Source organism: Myxocyprinus asiaticus, chromosome 9, assembly GCF_019703515.2.
Source record: "Myxocyprinus asiaticus isolate MX2 ecotype Aquarium Trade chromosome 9, UBuf_Myxa_2, whole genome shotgun sequence".
In the NCBI taxonomy this organism is placed as follows: Eukaryota; Metazoa; Chordata; class Actinopteri; order Cypriniformes; family Catostomidae; genus Myxocyprinus; species Myxocyprinus asiaticus.
Genome location: NC_059352.1, coordinates 43,999,818 through 44,019,100, shown reverse-complemented (window position 1 = coordinate 44,019,100; position 19,283 = coordinate 43,999,818). Strand labels below are relative to the sequence as shown.

The 19,283-nt window shown below is 40.4% G+C and overlaps 2 protein-coding genes across 3 annotated transcripts in view; both read left to right on the top strand.

Annotated features, from left to right (window-relative positions):
* The first annotated feature begins 7,482 nt into the window (after positions 1–7,482).
* LOC127446640 (nuclear factor interleukin-3-regulated protein-like) lies at positions 7,483–17,832 on the top strand. 2 transcript variants are annotated; one of them, XM_051707728.1, is made up of 2 exons: positions 7,483–8,019; positions 13,693–17,832. In XM_051707728.1, exon 2 carries the CDS (start codon positions 14,268–14,270, stop codon positions 16,056–16,058), a length of 1,791 nt encoding a protein of 596 aa, XP_051563688.1. In that variant the 5' UTR covers positions 7,483–8,019; positions 13,693–14,267; the 3' UTR covers positions 16,059–17,832. The 2 variants fall into 2 exon arrangements, with proteins under 2 accessions (XP_051563688.1, XP_051563689.1); XM_051707729.1 differs by lacking the exon at positions 7,483–8,019 and adding an exon at positions 8,130–8,280.
* Positions 16,249–19,283, top strand: part of LOC127445689 (serine/threonine-protein kinase pim-1-like) — a 32,664-nt gene continuing 29,629 nt past the window's right edge. Inside the window, exons 1-2 of the mRNA XM_051705911.1 lie at positions 16,249–16,278; positions 16,462–16,611. Coding sequence (XP_051561871.1) covers positions 16,249–16,278; positions 16,462–16,611 — 180 coding nt within the window. The remainder of the gene's footprint in view (positions 16,279–16,461; positions 16,612–19,283) is intronic.

Here is a 19,283-nt window from a genome sequence, read left to right as displayed (position 1 = left end):
GGCGCCTGATCTACAGCTGCCGTTCAAGTTTTTTACGTGTGATTTGATTTTACGGGATTCATGAGACTCTCCCTAGCCAATCATGTTGATAGATACAAATAAAATCAGGACAGGGAAGTAGCGAACACAGACGGTGGGAAAATAGCACATTAAAAGTACAGTTACAGCACTTAAAATGTACTCAAGTAAAAGTATACAATTTACTTAAAAAAAGTACAATTCCTGGGAAAAACTACTAAATTACAGTAACGTGAGTATTTATAATTCATTACTTTACACCCCTGCTCCCAAGCCACACCCACAGAGGATACTGAGGACCAATTGGTCTCCATATAAATATTGATTTCAGCTGTGGCAGTGGGGGCGTGGTCAAGCACCCGTCTGGAGAGAGAGGAAGCTGTAAGGGCGCTTACACCTGAGCTAAATTATGTCTAACACCTGTCTCTAATTCCAGTTACTGGGGAGAGTGGCATAAAAACAGCCACGCCACCGTCAGAAGGGAGAGAGAATGACACGTTGGTCCAGTGTTGGCATGTGTCCTGAGTGTCAAAAAGCTGCATGTCTTTCAAGAAGTTTATGTTTATGTTTATGGAGAGTTTTTGTTATTGGTGAAGCTGTCTGAGTGAACCCAGGAAAACACTAGAGAGAGTGTACAGGCTGCTACATTTCTGCTACAACTATAATGACTCTTCCTAATTTATCTTTAATCTGTTAAAACTCCCCTGCTCTTACTTGTGCCAGCACTAAAGAAAACATGTCCACCCCATATCATCCCAAATTTTTCAGCTTCCTGCAGGGAAAGATGCGTTTCTTGAAGAAATACTATATCATATTTCTTACGCTTAAGGAGAGAGAGAGAGAGAGAGAGAGAGAGAGAGAGAGAGAGAGAGAGAAAAAGGCACTCAGTTTCCTCGGACAGTCAAACAAATGTTCAGTGAGCCGGCCGACTCGGCTGCTACATGAATGCAACAAATGACCTAATCACTCCAATGTCTTGCAAGAAATACTCCACAAAACAAACTCCAGCCAATAGGAGGCATAAGCACACAGAGCATGTAGATTCATCCACAAACTGTCCCGAAGGAGTGTTACTCCACAAAACAAACTCCAGCCGCTAGGCGGAGCCAGCACAAAAAGAAACAAAAAAAGGCATTCAGTTTCCTCGAACAGTCAAGTGAGTGTTCAGTAAGTCGGTCCACTCAGCTGTAATGTGAGTACCACAAAATAACTTACTCACTCCACTGACTTTATGAAGGACATCACTTGCTGTGGGCATGTGAATGTTTTACGGCCATCTTTAGCATCTATTCTCAATTTGGCCAGGAATATCAATGCAAAAGCGACCTTCCATTGATGTAAGATTTTCTTGAATTCCTTGAATCGATCATGTTTCTCTCTTGTTGAATTCACAAAGTTTGGGACCATAAAATGCTGTTCTTCCAAAAAAGCTTTCCTTTACACCTCACCTTGTGTAACACAAGATCTTTATCAGATGATCTCAGAAATTTGGCCAGAATTGATCGGGTCCTGTCTCCCTCAGCAGATCGCCGAGACGGAAACCTGTGAGCTCGCTTGATTTCCAGCTTATGGCCTATTATGTCAAGCAGACTTGGAAAGAGCCCGTCCAGGAATTTCACCATATCCTGACCCTCTTCGGCCCTGGGAATTCCAACTATATGGACGTTATTCTGCCGACTACGGTTCTCCAAGTCCTCCAGCTTCTCCCAGACATGCTACAAATCCACCTTGGTCGCTAGCGGATTAGCAGATAATTCCCTCTCCGTTGACTCCAGATAATCGATTCGTTTCTCAGCATCCCCCACTCTTGTAACCACCTCAGAGAATTTCGGCTCCATGGCAGTGATCGATCGACGTATTACAGCAAGATCCTCCAAGTCAGCAACGACCTTCGTCAGCATTGCCGACATGTTCAACATCTCTCGCCGAATTTCCCTCATTTCTCCAACCAAATCGGCTCCCACTCCACCATCCCCTTTGGTAGTTGGGAGACAAACTGCTCCAGCACCACAATGTTGATGAAGTTGTCGGCATCACCCTCCTCCTCAGCCAGCAACCACCACCGGCAGGTATCGCTAAGCTGTTATGCAAAGCAAACGGCTTTTTTCAAATCTGAATGCTCCAGGAGATTGGCAACCGGGAGTTGTTGTGCCGTGAGTTGGCCTTCACCAGACAACAGCGGTAGCAGATGGACCACCCACTGTGACTGCGGCCACTTCAGGGCTCTGGCCATGTGCTCGAAGAGCTCCAGGAAGGCCTCCGGGTCGTCCTGTGGTGTCATTGTGAGCATCACATGGGGTCCTGCTGCTGCTAAGGTTCTGGCTGAAGCCCCCTCCTGGGGCAGCAAGCTCCGCAACACCCGCCGCAACACTAACCAGTCCAGCTTGGACCCAGAGAAGCACCTCGAAACACTTCTCCTGCTCCTTCCGCAGCTCCATGAGGGCCTGGTTTTGTGGATGCTGGCGAGGGATGTGACAAAGTTCTTAACTATCTCCAAAGGAGGAAGCGGGAGCCGGATAACAATCCAACATAAGTCTCTTTATTTTCTCAAAAACGTGTTGCTTTTCAGCCAATACTCAAACACACACACACACTGCCTTCATGTGTCCGGCAGTCTGGCCTGCCCTTTTAAATTCCTCTCCGCTCTCACTGCAAACACAAAACAGCTGTTAGAGGTGATTTCTCACAGGTGTCAATCCTTACTCACTCTCTCTACCTCACTTTTCACAGACGTCGCTTGGCCACACCCCTATCACCACACACGATGACGGAAAAAAATCAACAGATCGTTTTTTTGATCATGAACGAGTAATTTTGAGTAGAAAATGAATTTCAGAATTCACAAAAAAAAGAAGATCCTAAATATAAAAACAAAATCAACAATAAAAACAGTGTAAATAAATTTGCAAACAGTGAAACCATGCAAGCCCAATAATTATTCAAACTTGGTGCATGCTGGGAACACCAGCTTCAAATAATTAAGTTAAATTTACTTTTTTCATTTACCTGTGAAATTTACTCAAATTAGCTAATAAATATGACATGGTTTTCTACTTTAGGATTGTTACATGATTACGCATTGTAAAGATAACAAACAATCATAAATAATATTTACTTATAAGCTAGAGCATTCATTTTTACATAGTTGAATTGAGTTGAAATTACTTAATGTTTTCAAGTTCATGCTTTAACTCATTCAATGTAGAATGTATCTTTTCTGCCATATTTACTTGTAACGTTCAGGCAAGGCAGGACAGGCTGAAGACAGGAACGGACGAGGACGAGACGATGATGAAGTGAGAACCCAAGTGCAGTTTTATTTTAGAAAGTGCAATATATCCAAAAACATGAATCCAAAACAAAACAAACGACACGACACAACTTGAATTGACTTGACTTTACAACATTACATCATCAATACTCGACTAGAGAACATGAGGGCTATAAATACACAGACTAGGTAAACAAGTTAACAAGACAACCAATGAAAATACAAAACTGATAACAAGACAATGAAACATGAACCAAAGAAAAGACAGGACTAATAAACATGGTGAAACAAGAGGGTCACATGACAAGGAAACTACATGACATGAAACAGAAACAGGAAGCATGACTAATTTCAAAATAAAAGGCATGAAAACAAAACATGAACAAAAACACATTTAAACGTGACATAACTTCACCACACAATTAATTTTTCAGTGAAAGGTTTTAACAGAATAGTTTGTGTAATTTCAGTTTTTATTTTGTCTTATGGAATGTATTTCTGTTATGTCAAATAGCTTTCTCAGGCCAGTAATACATAAAAAACAAAACACTGTTTTTATGATTACTCTTATTTTTCAAAACAAATGGTAAACATCTTGCAGATTCAGCACATGGTATGGAGCTGTACGTGTAAAATACACTTTTTAATTGTTCTTTTTTTCATTTCCGCTCCTTTAAGTAAAAGGAAAAGGAGTAACTCTAAAAATGATAGTGGTATTATTAACACACATTAACTCTGGTATATACATTAACATTTATGCATTTGGCAGATGCTTTTATCCAAAGTGACTCACAGTGCATTTAAGGTATACATTTTTTTTTTTTTTTTAATCAGTTTACCAAGGAACCAAGCCCATGACCCTGGCGTGCTAGCACCATACTCTTCCAGTTGAGCTATAGGAACCCTATATCTAAAACAAGAAAACCATACATTCATTAGCATTATACAGCTGGTGGGCAGCTCTTTGCAAGGCAGCATTCTGTTTGGCACACACAGTGCAAAAGATTAAGTGGCTGATTACAGCAACAGCTTCAATGGCAGCGTCAGCACCTAAACAGCTATTTAAAGATGTGAGAGTGGAAGTCATTGATTCCCTATAGTAAGGTGTGACTTTGACATACAATGCTAAAAGAAATGTTTGGTGAAGCAGGCAATGGTGCTCCTGAACTGAATATACATTTGTAGAGAAGAAAGCAACATTTCTTAACTTATTACCTATAGAGATTCCCACAGTTCTGTTCTCTGTGAGACAGGTTCAGTGTCAACATCAGCACTTCTCTGGCTATTTTAAGCTGTGAGAGACAAAGATATTGATTGACTGTGCTCCTTTCGAGATGTGTCCCCCTGTACTGTATTTTAAGATATAATACATGCATACATAACTATGTCTTTGATTTGCCCTATACAAATTGAGATGTAAGCTGCAATGTTAAATGTGATGAATGCCCTGTCAATTAGTAATTGTTCAAAAAGATCCTGTCTTTAATTAATCAAAGGAAGTGTTATAAATGTTCCCATGTGGGGGCACTACCAATCTTTGTTTATACACTATATTGCCAAAAGTATTCGCTCATCTGCCTTTAGACGCATATGAATTTAAGTGACATCCCATTCTTAATCCATAGGGTTTAATATGACGTCGGCCCACCCTTTGCAGCTATAACAGCTTCAACTCTTCTGGGAAGGCTTTCCACAAGGTTTAGGAGTGTGTTTATGGGAATTTTTGACCATTCTTCCAGAAGCGCATTTGTGAGGTCAGACACTGATGTTGGACGAGAAGGCCTGGCTCGCAGTCTTCGCTCTAATTCATCCCAAAGGTGCTCTATCGGGTTGAGGTCAGGACTCTGTGCAGGCCAGTCAAGTTCTTCCACACCAAACTCGCTCATCCATGTCTTTATGGACCTTGCTTTGTGCACTTGTGTGCAGTCATGTTGGAACAGGAAGGGGCCATCCCCAAACTGTTCCCACAAAGTTAGGAGCATGGAATTGTCCAAAATCTCTTGGTATGTTGAAGCATTCAGAGTTCCTTTCACTGGAACTAAGGGGCCAAGCCCAGCTCCTGAAAAACAACCCCACACCATAATCCCCCCTCCACCAAACTTCACAGTTGGCACAATGCAGTCAGACAAGTACCGTTCTCCTGGCAACCGCCAAACCCAGACTCATCCATCAGATTGCCAGATGGAGAAGCGTGATTCGTCACTCCAGAGAACGCGTCTCCACTGCTCTAGAGTCCAGTGGCGGCGTGCTTTACACCACTGCATCCGACGCTTTGCATTGCACTTGGTGATGTATGGCTTGGATGCAGCTGCTCGGCCATGGAAACCCATTCCATGAAGCTCTCTACGCACTGTTCTTGAGCTAATCTGAAGGCCACATGAACTTTGGAGGTCTGTAGCGATTGACTCTGCAGAAAGTTGGCGACCTCTGCGCACTATGCGCCTCAGCATCCGCTGACCCCACTCTGTCATTTTGCGTGGCCTACCACTTCGTGGCTGAGTTGCAGTCATTCCCAATCGCTTCCACTTTGTTATAATACCACTGACAGTTGACTGTGGAATATTTAGTAACGAGGAAATTTCACAACTGGACTTGTTGCACAGGTGGCATCCTATCACAGTACCACGCTGGAATTCACTGAGCTCCTGAGAGCGGCCCATTCTTTTACAAATGTTTGTAGAAGCAGTCTGCATGCCTAGGTGCTTCATTTTATACACCTGTGGCCATGGAAGTGATTGGAACACCTGAATTCAATTATTTGGATGGGTGAGCAAATACTTTTGGCAATATAGTGTATATTTATAGGTTGGTTGTTATGTGCGATAATATGATGTAATAAAATTAGTGAATTCTTACTTAAATTACAAGCAAACCTGCCAAAAACAACATGCACTACTATAACATAGCTAAAGAGACTCAAAATGTAACGTATTTATTTGTAAACACCAAGGTGTAATTTGTATTATTCACACTGCATTTTACGAATGAAGATGTGGAAGGATTTCGAAATAATGCCCTCACTCATTATTGCAAACATCTGCTCCCCTTGGATCTCAAATGTACTAGTGGACCAGCGAGTGTGGTTGCATAGACAATACAGCTCCACAGAGGATGCCTACGCTCCTTCCTGTCTCACGATTAGATTAGATAAACACACATTGGGTTCTTTGTCTCTCCCAGCACCCCTGATCAACCCCTCTGCAAGAAGGGAGGTGGGGGGAGAAGGGAAAACCAGTTGCTAGGCAGGCAGCATAACGGTTGCCTAGGGAACTGTAGCAGACACAGCTGTGAGTGAACTGGGGAAAATTCAGAGGGGGAGGAAGAGGCAAGTTCAAGGCCAACACCCCCAATCTGTGTATTGTCCATCAGCACCGCAACAGATGAAGGGGCTGCCGGGGGAGACCTAAAACTGGCATATATTCCCCTCTTGATCATATAGCACGTTGCATTATTCTGTCTTGGTTTCAGATGGGCCACAAGGTTATTTCAGATCATTTCAGCTGGCCTGAGATTATTGGAACCATTGTTAAATATGCAAATTCAGAAAAATCACTGAGTAAGACTGAATACAAATTTGTGGGATAGGCCTACTTCCATTTAACTGCATTGAACCACAATGATATGGCACAAATTATGTCACAATCTAAATATAGTTCCTCAGAAGGAAGACAGACAGACAGACATATAGATCATATTCTATAAAACATTGAATATTATTATATGTTATATATATATGTTATTACATTATATTATGAATGTGTATTATAGTAAATATATTATAGATAGATAATATTTTATAATACATACAGAATATGTATTACAGAATATGTATTATATGTATGTTAATATATGATATGTAGTATGCATACTACAGAATATGTATTATAGATAATATTCTATAATGTGTTATAGAACATTATTATATGCATTATTTGTATATTATATTTTATGTAGTATTTGTATTATTGAATATGTTTTACAGACAGACAGACAGACCAATAGATAGATAGATGTATTTATTATGTAATACATATTAAACTCCTTGTACCTTGAGTTTGCATTAAGTTTGAGTTTGTAATAAACTGAAACTGTTCTCGGAGTCTTTAGTGTTTTTTATGTAATTCTGAATATTTACGCAACAGTTTTGCTGTCTCGTAACCTCTTTCCAGAAAAGCCAAGTGTTGAGCACGCAGAGGCGTGTTAGAGCAATTGCACTGTGGTGTCGTATCTGTGATCAGTAGCTATATCGGGTGAATGTCGTACCGTTGAATCGGGATTAGAGCTTTATCTTCATCTCCTCGGTTACTTCTATAACAGTGGTGGCTTGCGTATAGTCATCATGATGAACGGAAACGTGACTAGGCACCCAAAGCTTTCAGTTATGCAACCGCTGACCTACTAACACACATTCGAGGCCGGCGAGAGGAGAGTGTGTGAGTGAGTAAGAGAGGAAAACTGGAGCAAGCCTCCGACATAACATAAGGACGAAGAGGGAGGGCCAGAGAGAGACACTGCGAATAGCACCACATTCAGGGAGTCACATTAATCGACACAAAGCCAGTGAGTGGATCACGACCCACACGGGACATTTTCAGCACAAACTCAAGTTGGAAAGGGAAGAAAGATCAGGACTGGGACAAGCAACAGCACACAGAGGCGCGGAAGACCGGTCTTTTGAAAAATAAAAGCGGATTATTTTGGTAAAGAAGGGGATGCGATATTTCACTTAGGTGAGTTCAAATGCGTATGTAATATTTCATTTTCGTGTGTTGCATCATGTTTGATGCACGCATAGTGTTTTATTCAGAATCAGAGCAGTTGTGGGCTGGGTTTTGCTACCTTGCAACGTGGCCAGGGCATGTTATTGTTCACATGGAAACCGACTCATGTCGGCATGACTCTAAACGCTTCGCTTTTTCAATGGCTGTTTCTTTTCTTTGTTTATTTCGTTGCATGCCTCCTTGTGGTATTACGTGACTGGGAACTGTAAGGTAAAGCAACAATTTACCTTTGCATTGTACATTGCTTACATATTCACATTCAATGTCGAGACGGTCGTGGCGTGGGGGGAGGTGGTGGTGATGATCATTACGAAATCCAAACGCATGATTGGCCGTGGAGTCAGTTAATGTCAGTGCATTGCGGTAGCACCATTCAATAACTAAATTGCAAGTCGTTGTTTCATCTGACGCATATTGTAAAATAATGCGTGGCGGCTCCCATCTTGGACAATGCATGGCAATGTCATGCCACGCGTGGGGTTTGTCGGGTTGCACAATTGTTCAGTGGCCACCCAACGTGGCGCGAGGAGACAGACCTTTATCTAAACTGAGATTATTCAGCGCTTTTAGTTTAGTCCTTCGAATTTAAATACTACTCACGGAATTCGGAGTTATTCAGTAATCACCTCACAACGTTTTATTCTGGCAATGTTTATTTCCTCTGATGTTTCGCCACTTTTCTGTTTGTTGTGCAATTGGGTAAGTTACTTCAAAAAAAGTAATCCATTACAAATTACTAATTACGCCTCAAAAATTATAATCAGATTACTTTACTAATTATTCATCGAAAAATGTATCGCATTACTTAAAAGTTACTTTCCATAGAAAAGTTTTTGTTTTTCCACTTGATTTAATGTTTTAAATGTTCTCATTATGGGGTGCACACAGAAACTGTCACAGAAATGCAACCAGATGTACATATTAAAATAATTGATGTTTTAAATGTATTCTATATAAATAATAACAAGTATTTTACAAAGTAACTTAAAAGTAAAGTAATTAGTAATGTGACTATTTTTTCAATTAAGTAATTGGTAATCAAATTACAATTTTAGAGGAAATAAATAGTAATTTGTAGTGGATTAATATTTATAAGTAACTTACCCAACACTTAACCCAAGTAATGTACTTTTTACATTTTATTGACCGTAAGTAACTTTAATCTGATTAAAATAATTTTAAATGTAATGTGTTACAATACTTATTGCATGCTTGGTTCATAAAGACTGACCAAACTAAGTAGACTGTGCCCTTAAAAGTTCCACCACTCCCAACTCAGAAATGCCAGGAATCTGAAAGTGTCTCACATTGCTCCCAAACTTCTTGTAATACTGATCATCTGTCTAAAATCTAAACAAGACAAGATTTTCTTTTTAAATGACTTCAACAGACATAATTCAGTTGGCAGATGGGGCAAGAAACATTGTGTTCCTTCACATAATCGAATCTGACAAGTATCCTAAACTTTGATGACCTGAGAACCATGTATGTGGTGTGAACTTGATTTTCACAGACAGCTATTGTGCTTTCGTGCTAACTCCAGTAATTACGAGTCTAGCCAAAACACAATATATCTTGCCGTCATATTGGCCTACTTGGCCTTTAGTTTGGGAGGAGGATGGAGGCGTAACAGTTCTGCCTGCATGTGACTGGGCAAACACATGCATGGAGGCTTCCAGTTGTAAACACTATCCATGTGGGACTGTGCATAACTGTGTGTTTGCTTTGACCTCAGTCTCTATTTCCTGAACTGTGGTGTCTGGTTTTTGGGAAAGTAAAAGTAAACACACTGAAGAAACCAATAATGTCAATTTGCATGTGGTTAAAAGAGAAGGGAGAAAGAAAAAGACTCATGTTTTCCCTGTTTGATCATGAAAAAAGAAGTGTACCAGTTACTTATCTGCCATTAAATAAATGGTTTACAGACACCATATGAATAGTAACTTAGGTATCTGAGCTTAACTCAGATGTCCCAAAGTGGTACCTCAACTATGATAACAATCTGGCATTGAGCCACAACCTGCGGTGTGAACTGCGCAATAATGCATACTCTGTTTTCTTGGCTTATGAGTGCCATTATAAAAGCAGGACCATTTTGCACATTTGTGAGCCTTAAAAGTAGAATCCATAATTGTGTAATCTTTCCCTCTTCCTTGCATTTCAGGAAAATTGCTTGTTCTTTGGTTGCGTATCAGCGCATCACTGGCGTGATTCATAGCCCGCTTTAATCTAATATTCCGCTGCTGACGTATTCTCTCTTTTTTTCGTACCTCCGCAGTGCTGGTAAATTCCTCTCTCATCCCAACTGGAATCCTCAACTCCTCCCTCACCCGAGCACACTATTTTTGGTTGGCACTATAATTTCTTCCCTGCTCAGGCGCGTTCTCTCTCTCACACACTTACGCGCATGCGCGCTCACACACTCTGTTGCCGCCCCACTGACCTATTTTACAGTGCAGAGTCGGACCAAGTGCGCGTACACAGTGTTTACGGAGCAGTCGGTTTCTAGGTCAGTGGGACACACGCAAAACTTCACCACCCTCCCCCGTGCTCTCGTTTGCGATCCTACAGAAAAATGGTCATGCATGAACCAAATAGTTTTGTGCTTTATGTTTTAATAGAAATAATCCCAACAATACTGTAAATTGGACCATAATGAAACAAGTTACATACAGTGTAGAAATACAAAGTGATATGCACTTGTGTGGTATAAGAAAAGGGTACATTCAATCAGGCTTATACTAAATATGCATTTTTAAAGTTCTGTGTTTGGTATTGAGAACAGTTGGCTGTTCATGTTTTTCTTTCTTGTTCCTCTTCTTCTTTTTAAGTGTTGAACTATGTAGAGAATGCTGAGGTTTTGTTTCGGAGATGGTGCAATAGCTGTTGGTGTGGATATGTAATATAAACTCAGATTCTCACGATAATATGCAAAATAGGATGAGCTTACAAAAACAATGACAAAGGATTAATTGTTTTACATTATAAAAATCACAGTATTCTCTACTATAAAAAAACAAAAAACAAACCCAAATTTGGGCAAAACTGTAGAATAAATTAAATAGCTCAGCCCATTATTGTGTAAAGAATTACCCAAAGGTATTTGCTAATAAGTGGTTTAGTAATGCTGAACATTAGTAAACAGTGAATCACATTATGTACTCATTCTTAATGAACCAAATGTTCTTGGTTACAATGTCAATAAATTATGTTTGGATCACAAATAAATGTCCAAAAAAAGAGTGAGGGTTATTTCACAACTTCTTTTGTGTCTCCCTCCATTATTTTCCATCCCTTCATGTTTTTGATCTCTCTCCTGCAGACCTGGCAGTCAGTCAGGTGTCTCTGATTATGTGACAGTGCAGTATCTTACACAATACGTGTCGTACTGCAGCGCGTCATGATCTCCTACTCTCCGTGCTTCGGTACTCTACTGACCTAAATTTCTCTAGAGCTCCAATGACAGGGAGAGAAGTAGAATTTCAATAGCTGCCAAGCTTGGAAATGGAGCACTGAGCTGTTTCTGAAAAACTTGCAATAAGAATTTAGTTTTGGACTATTGCATCATTTGACCTTTATCTATGAATTTGTGTTAAAAAATTGTAGTTGGAGAACTACATAATTCTTTTGTAATAATACAACCCAAATTCCAAAAAATGTTGGGACAGTGTGAAAAATTCTAATAAAAACAAAAAGGAGTGATTTGTAAATTATATTCACCCTTTGCTATATTGAAAACAATACAACTACACATTATATGATGTTTTACCTTGTGAATTTCATTGTTTTTTTGAAAATGTACAGTAATTTCAAATCAGTTGTTTGCAACGCGTCCCAAAAAAGTTGAGACGGGCAATTTAAGACTAATAACAATTTGACGATTTGAAATAACAAGGCATGTGAAACAGTAGATGTTTAACAGGTGAGGCAATTGTGTCATAGTACTGTATACTGTATAAGGAGCCTCCAAAAACGGCCTAGTCTTTCAAGAGCAAGAATCGTTCAAGACTTGTCAATTTTCTAAGAGATGTTTCAGCAAATAATCCAGCACTTTGAGAACAATGTTCCCCAAAGACAAATTGGAAGAATTTGGGGCATTTCACCCTCTACAATGCACAATATAGTTAAAAGATTCAAGGAATCTGGTCAAATCTCGGTGCGTAAAGGGCAAGACAAAAACCACTTCTGAATGCGCATGATCTCTGATCCCTCAGACTTCACTGTCTTAAAAAACGGCATTCATCTGTAATGGATATCATGAACATGGGCTTAGAATAACTTTAGTAAACCTTTGTTACTCAACACCACTCGCCGCTGCATCCACAGATGCAAGTTAAGACTTTACTATGCAAAGCAGAAGCCCTACATCAACACTGTCCAGAAGCACTGCTGACTTCTCTGGTCTCGGTCTGATTTTATATGGAAAGTAGAACAGTGCAACTGTGTTTTTTGGTCCGAAGAGTCCACATTTCAAAAAGTTTTTGAAAAACACAGCCGTCTATAATAAACAAGGTTCAGGAAAGGAGGAAGCGGGAACCAAATTAACAAATAACAAGACTTTAATCAAACACAGACTGAACTGAAATATAACAACAATTTGACGCACACACACAGCGGCCATGTGCGTCTCTCTCTCTCTCTCTGGCGTCCCTGGCTCCTCCTTTATCTCTCTCCTGCTGATTGGGCAACTCAGTGCGGGGCGTGCATCCTCTCGGCCCGGCCATGCCCTCCTCCTTGCCACACCGCCGTGCTATCCGGGCCAATGAGGAAAAGGATCATCCAAGCTGTTATTAGTGTCAGGTTCAAATGCCAGTGTCTGTATAGGTCAGGGGTGTGTCAGTGCCCATGGCATGGGTAACTCACACATCTGTGAGAACACCATGAATGCAGACAGATATGTACAAATTTTGGAGCAACATATATTGCCATCCAGCACTGTCTTTCCCAGGGACATCCCTGCATTTTCTAGCAGAACAGCTTCAAACCACATAATGCCTGAATTACAAGTGCATGGCTGTGTGAGCAGAGAGTGTGGGTACTAGATTGGCCTGCCTGCAGACCTGACCTGTCTCCAATTGAGAATGTGTGGCACATTATGAAGCACACCATACGGCAACAAAGACCCCGTACAATTGTGCAGCTAAAGACCTATATAATGGATGAATGGGGGAAAATTCCACTTTTTAAACTTAATAAACTTGTGTCTTCAGTGCCCAAATGCTTAATAAGTGTTAAAACAATTGGTGATGTTTCACAGTGGTAAACACGCGACTGTCCAAACTTTTTTGGAGCATGTTGCAATCATCTGATTTGAAATTACTGTGCATAAAAAAAAAAACAATGAAATTCACAGGTTAAAACATTATATAATGTATAGATGTAGTGCTTTCAATACAGCAAAGGGTGAATATAATTTACAAATCACTCATTTTTGTTTTTATTAGCATTTTTCATACTGTCCCAACTTTTTTGGAATTGGGGTTACATATTAATCATAATAACTTTAACCTACTTTATATTTTTTTACTGTATTGTTTTAACCTCAACTGTATGACCTGTTTTTTTAATGAATTGTTGTAGACACATTTTTAGTAAACAAATCCTGTTTTATTGTCTCTACAGATCTGCTCAACAAAGACTGGAACAAAACAGTGAGCTGAGACAGATTTGATGAATGATCAACATCTTTAGGAAGGTGCCTGAAAAAAACGAGGTCATTCTCCGACAGTAACCCCAGCTTACACGACCGCCGTCAACCATCAATAACAAGATCTAACTTGGCTTCAACAGTTTCAGGAGGAGCTTTGCCAGGTCCAAGTTAACAAACTTGTATTGTCTTCAATCAGACAGAACTGAAAGAAAGCTAAACAAAAAAAGGGCACGTTCCCTTTTCTGGAAAGAGAAACTCAAGAACAACCTATCCAATGACGGATGTTTTTGTTGAATTTCATCTTTTTCTTATCTTTTTGGACAAGAAACTGGACACTTGAACATATAAAAGACTGGTTAGAGAAGAAAATAACATCCATCAGAACTCTTCCTCCTTGGAGGAATACAGAACCGCATACATCGTTGTGAAAACTGACAACTAAGTGCGTTTTTAAAGTATTAATCACAAATTAATCCTCAATTGTATTACTTTAAATTTCAATGTCCACTCAGTGCCAGTTATACAAACTGGCCTCAATAGGAGCATAATGGAAAGCCTAAATCTACCTACCCAAAACAATAGTGCCAGCTTGGAAACTTTAGAAACCTTCTCAAACTACAGCGAGAGTTTGCCATCTCCTCAAATCGCCAGCCCTCCACGTCAAGGCCGACTAATAAAACCAAAACCCAACACAAGCTGTCGGCGGAAGCGTGAGTTCATCTCGGATGAAAAGAAAGATGCGTCCTACTGGGAAAAACGGCGCAAGAACAATGAGGCTGCCAAGAGGTCAAGAGAGAAGCGCCGGATCAATGATATGGTGCTGGAGAACAGGGTTTTAGCACTGAACGAGGAGAATGTGCGACTGAAGACAGAACTCCTGCAATTGAAATTGAGATTCGGTCTCATAAGCTCTGCCTCTTATATGGAGAAAACCCAGCAGATCAACAATGACACAGAGGTGGCAGCGAATGGTGCTAATGGTACCGAAGCAACCTCGGTAAATTCATACTACTCAAGCAGTGGATATTCCAGTGCTTCTCAGGTCATGATGAACTCTGATTCCTCAGAGGCTGAGCAGCCTACCAGGAGTGAACGGCACTCAACATTACCCAAGTACTCCCCCCGTGGATCACTGTCCGACATGTCCGATGGATCATCGCGGGACAGCCCTGAACCTATAAACTATGACATCAAGCATGAGAGCTCTGGAATGGATATCAACAGGCTTGAGGCAAGCGTTCTTAATGGCATGTATAATGGCCATCAATGTCTTGCACGATTGGAGACTCACCAACTGCAAGAAATGGAGCAACAAGAAGGGGCCAACACCACAGCCCCTCCATCTGCCACGCCCCAGAGAAGTGTCATCCTCTTCCGTTCTGGAAACAGCTCCTACCCAGTTGAGAGCCAAAATGTTGAGGACATGGAGCAGCAGGTGGTGTCCCAACTGCAACAAAATGGGCAAATCACTCACTTTACTCAAACAGGGTGCAGTCTATCTATCAGACATGATGGTTTAGAGACTCTTTCAGAAGTGGCACAGCAGCTGGCCAGGAGGTCTTTGGATTCACGAAATTGTGAGTTCACAAATGGCAAAGCAGATGCCAGGGAAAGCCGGAGGTTTGTCATTCAGAAACACGACCTAAATGTTCAAGGACAAGGTCAGGTGCAGGACAGCACCCCAAATTCTTTTGCCCCAGATCTGTTCAATGAATCTGGAAAAGCCCAGCTATACCAGCGCTCAAATGTCTACCTCGACACTCTCAATGAGGAGCCCCCAGTGCTCATATATGAAGGCTGCCCAAGAACAGATGGATTCTACCAAGAGCACTCATTTTCAGGCAAGGATACCTCCTCTAGTGACGGAGACCCTCGCAGCTCAGATAAGGAAGCCTCCACTGATGATGAATCGCCCTCATCCTCTTCCTCTGATACTGGTTGCTATCATGCCATCCACCAATCAGCACCCTCACCAACCATGGTCACCAATGATGGTTGCCAGTTTGGAGACAACCAAGGCGAAATGAAAGGCACAGCGCTGCCACACAAGCTAAGACTCAAATACAGAGCACTATCCAACAGCAGCTCCCAGGATGTCCACAATTCAGCTTCAACAGCTGCTACATCACCTGATTCCGTTCTGCCTCAGCACCCGTATCTGGCACTAGCGCAGGTTAACCAGCAGCAAAGCAGCGGTTCTGGAAGCAGGGAAGGGGAGAGTGAAACAGCAGATGAACTTTGCACACAACAATCTCCTTGCAGAGAGAAAGACGAGGGAAGGAAGGAAAATGGGAAGAGGGGCTCAGGTGGGCGAGGCAGAAACAAGAAACGTGACTGAGACTGAGATCCTTTAAATACAGTTAAGACAGGACTTGATAAATGTAATTTTTACCATCCTATAGAGGGAAAAAGAAAAGGTACAATTACTTGCATGAAAATCTATTACTTATATTTAACACCAACCAGAAAGTGTAACTTGTTTTGTTCTTGGTCTGTTTTCTAATCAAGAACAATTGTGTGACCTTTTAATGCAGCTCTGTTCTTTCACTCTTTCAAAAGCACTTAATAGTAACTCAAAGATACAAAGAGGAAATTGAGCTCTTTCTAATGATATTTTTCCTCTTTCAAAAACAAGCCTACAAAATGACTCTGTATAGCAAACTTTGACTCCTTTTTACATATCTCTGCCATGTTTGGTAGCTTAGCTCAATGAACGGGTAGTTTCTGAACCCAGTATGTAGTTCTCTCCACAAGTTCATGGATTTAAGGACACAAGTACTTTTCTCCCTACTGATTTCAGAAGGAAAACCTCAGATTTATACCTGTCTCACTCCTCTCCTCTGCCTTTGGACTTTAGCATTATTCAAGCACTTGGATTATATAATACTGTGACATGACTAAACATATCATATTTCAGTATATTTTATAAGAAACAAAACAACAACATGTCAATCTTTAAGAGTAAAAAATTGGGAGAAAGAATATGAACAGTCTACTTTGGATTCCTGTATAGTCCTGTATGTTCATTATGTCTGATGCTTCCATTTATATTTTTAAGTCATCATACTCATCTCACTGTATCGCATTGATTGAAAAATACCTGAATGTTCTTCTCATAGTGTTTGTCATTCATAGGTCAACGCTAACTAGTGAAAATTACTTTTCACCTCTTGTCCATCACCTTACTGTATTGTATCACTGTAAAGGAGGCTGATGGATTGACCCTCTGCAAAGGTCACTGTGACCAATTCTTTTTTTAAAAAAAACATTGCAATCTATCTGACATTTAAAAAATTAGAGTCAAAGCCCTTTCAGAAATGTCAAGGCAGCCTCTTCTGAGACTGCGCTAACATGCAGACTGTACAATGTGTAAGATATATCATTGCCATCTTGAGATGGTCGTGTCCTCTGTGGTCAGGTTTCAGAGATGCCTCACATGCTACCTCATAAGAAGAAATAGTTGAGGTTACGCAGAACTGAAGGGTATCTCTTCTTCTTAAAGGGGAATGAGACTTTGGTGCGTGTAGCCCATTACATTGTCATACCCAACAACAGTTACCACAGAGTAAAATGCTGCACTCAGTAGAGGGTCATAGACACAAATTTAGCACCAGTCCCACTAGTTGTCTTTGTAGAACTTACCACAGCTAAAAGCTGTTTCTGCACTGATTTTTTTCTTTCTTCAGATTTTATACAATTTGTGTTTATTGTTCCCAAACAGGTGCCTGGCACTGGCCACTATGTAAAAAATGTACAGACAAATTCTCTTTTGAGTATTTTAAGTTTGTATCGAGTTTATTTTGGCATTCTATAATAATAATTATTATTAATATTGTATTTGGTTTTTTTGTATTCCAATGCTACTATATTTCTTGGGGGGGGGGGGGGGGGGTATTTTCTTGTGTATGTTGTGCATTCACCTCAATGTGATGCAGTATGTATGTATTTTCATGTCCTGTTCATCTATTTCGCCTCTCTACCCTGGTGTATTGTTTGGTATTTACTGTTTTCAGAAAGAAAAAAAAAGTTTGTAAAAAGGGGAGGGCGTACCTGTCCAGGTGCTCAGATTGACACTAAAAGAGCGACAAGAAAAATAAAACAAGTTGTATGTTCATTTTAAGCAGTCTAATGTCATTATTTGTATTTTTATGTAACCCTTTTGTTTATACTTACAAAGCCATGCTCACACATACAAGCCTTAAAGGGCTCATGACTACACTTTTTTTTTTTAATCATTTTAGGTCCAGGTCCATTTATATTGTCAGTATTTTTTTTTTTTTTTTTTTTTGCACCAACAGAGATTTTAACTGCCCCATCTTTCAATAACAGTTCCTTTGCAAAGCTTGAATCATATTGTGACTGGTTCACAAGCAATCCATGCTACACAAATAAAAAAAACACATATAATACATGCTAAAATGAGCCAAACACATACAACCCATGGTGAAATGTGCCGCACACACATAATCCTGCATTGAAGTGTTTAGGAACTGTTTAACTTCAGTTGCTCTTTCCTAATGTTGGTATGTTTCAGCAGAGGCCAAAACAGAGACTCTGATCTGCACAACCACAACATCTCTCATCTTCCATGTCGGTTTACACACAGGATGAGACACGGTTCTCACAGCCAGCGGCAGCAGTGGAATTGAGCAGAACTAGATATGTTTTTAAAAGTTGAACATGTTCTGCTCTTAAAACATGGCACACATTGCCGGAAAAGCACCAAAACTGACAAAGACATCCATCTAGTGCATGTTTACATAGACCAACAATTAAAAATAGCACATATAGAAAGAACACATCCAGGACGCAGTTATCCTTAAAATAGCAAGACAGCACAGCAGAATGAAACTGAATAGGGGTCTCCTTTTAAGAGTTATAACTTGTCACAGCGGTGCAAGACACATAGCAGCTGTCAAATACATCAGTCTAGTGCATGTCTATGATGAAAAATCATCACACTTCCGCGTTCACAGAGCGGAAGCTTCGCTTAGTAGCGTAAAACAACTTCCACTGCAGTCTGTTTCAATGGTAGTGCCCACAGCACGGAATTATTGTGGAATTATTGTACAATTTATCTCAAATACTTAATCTAAAAAAACCTACCTCACCTTACGGTCATTACTCAGGGATAATGAAGTATAGAAAACAATGTCATGTTGTTTTATTATTTTAAACAGGATGTATGTGACCAGGGACCACTTCACGGAGTATAAGTATGTTTTTTATTAGAGGAATGCAAGAATATAATACAAACAAGAGTACATTTACACATTAAAGATTGCCTCTCTCAGATACTATTACACATTAAAGTGCAAGATAACACATGGTGAAGTGCTGTGTTACTCCAAAGAAACGATTAAACGACTGAAGTTTACTGCCAAGTGCATCCAAGTTGGCTTAATTTATTTAGAAAAACTGCTATCGTCCATAGACAGATCGATGGGCGGATGTTTGGTCACACTACTATGCGGAGCCGGATGTGACGACACGCGGACTGTGATAAAGGCCTATAGTCCAGTTGGGCACAAGATTGGTGTCCTGTGTATGTCCCCTTTGGTGT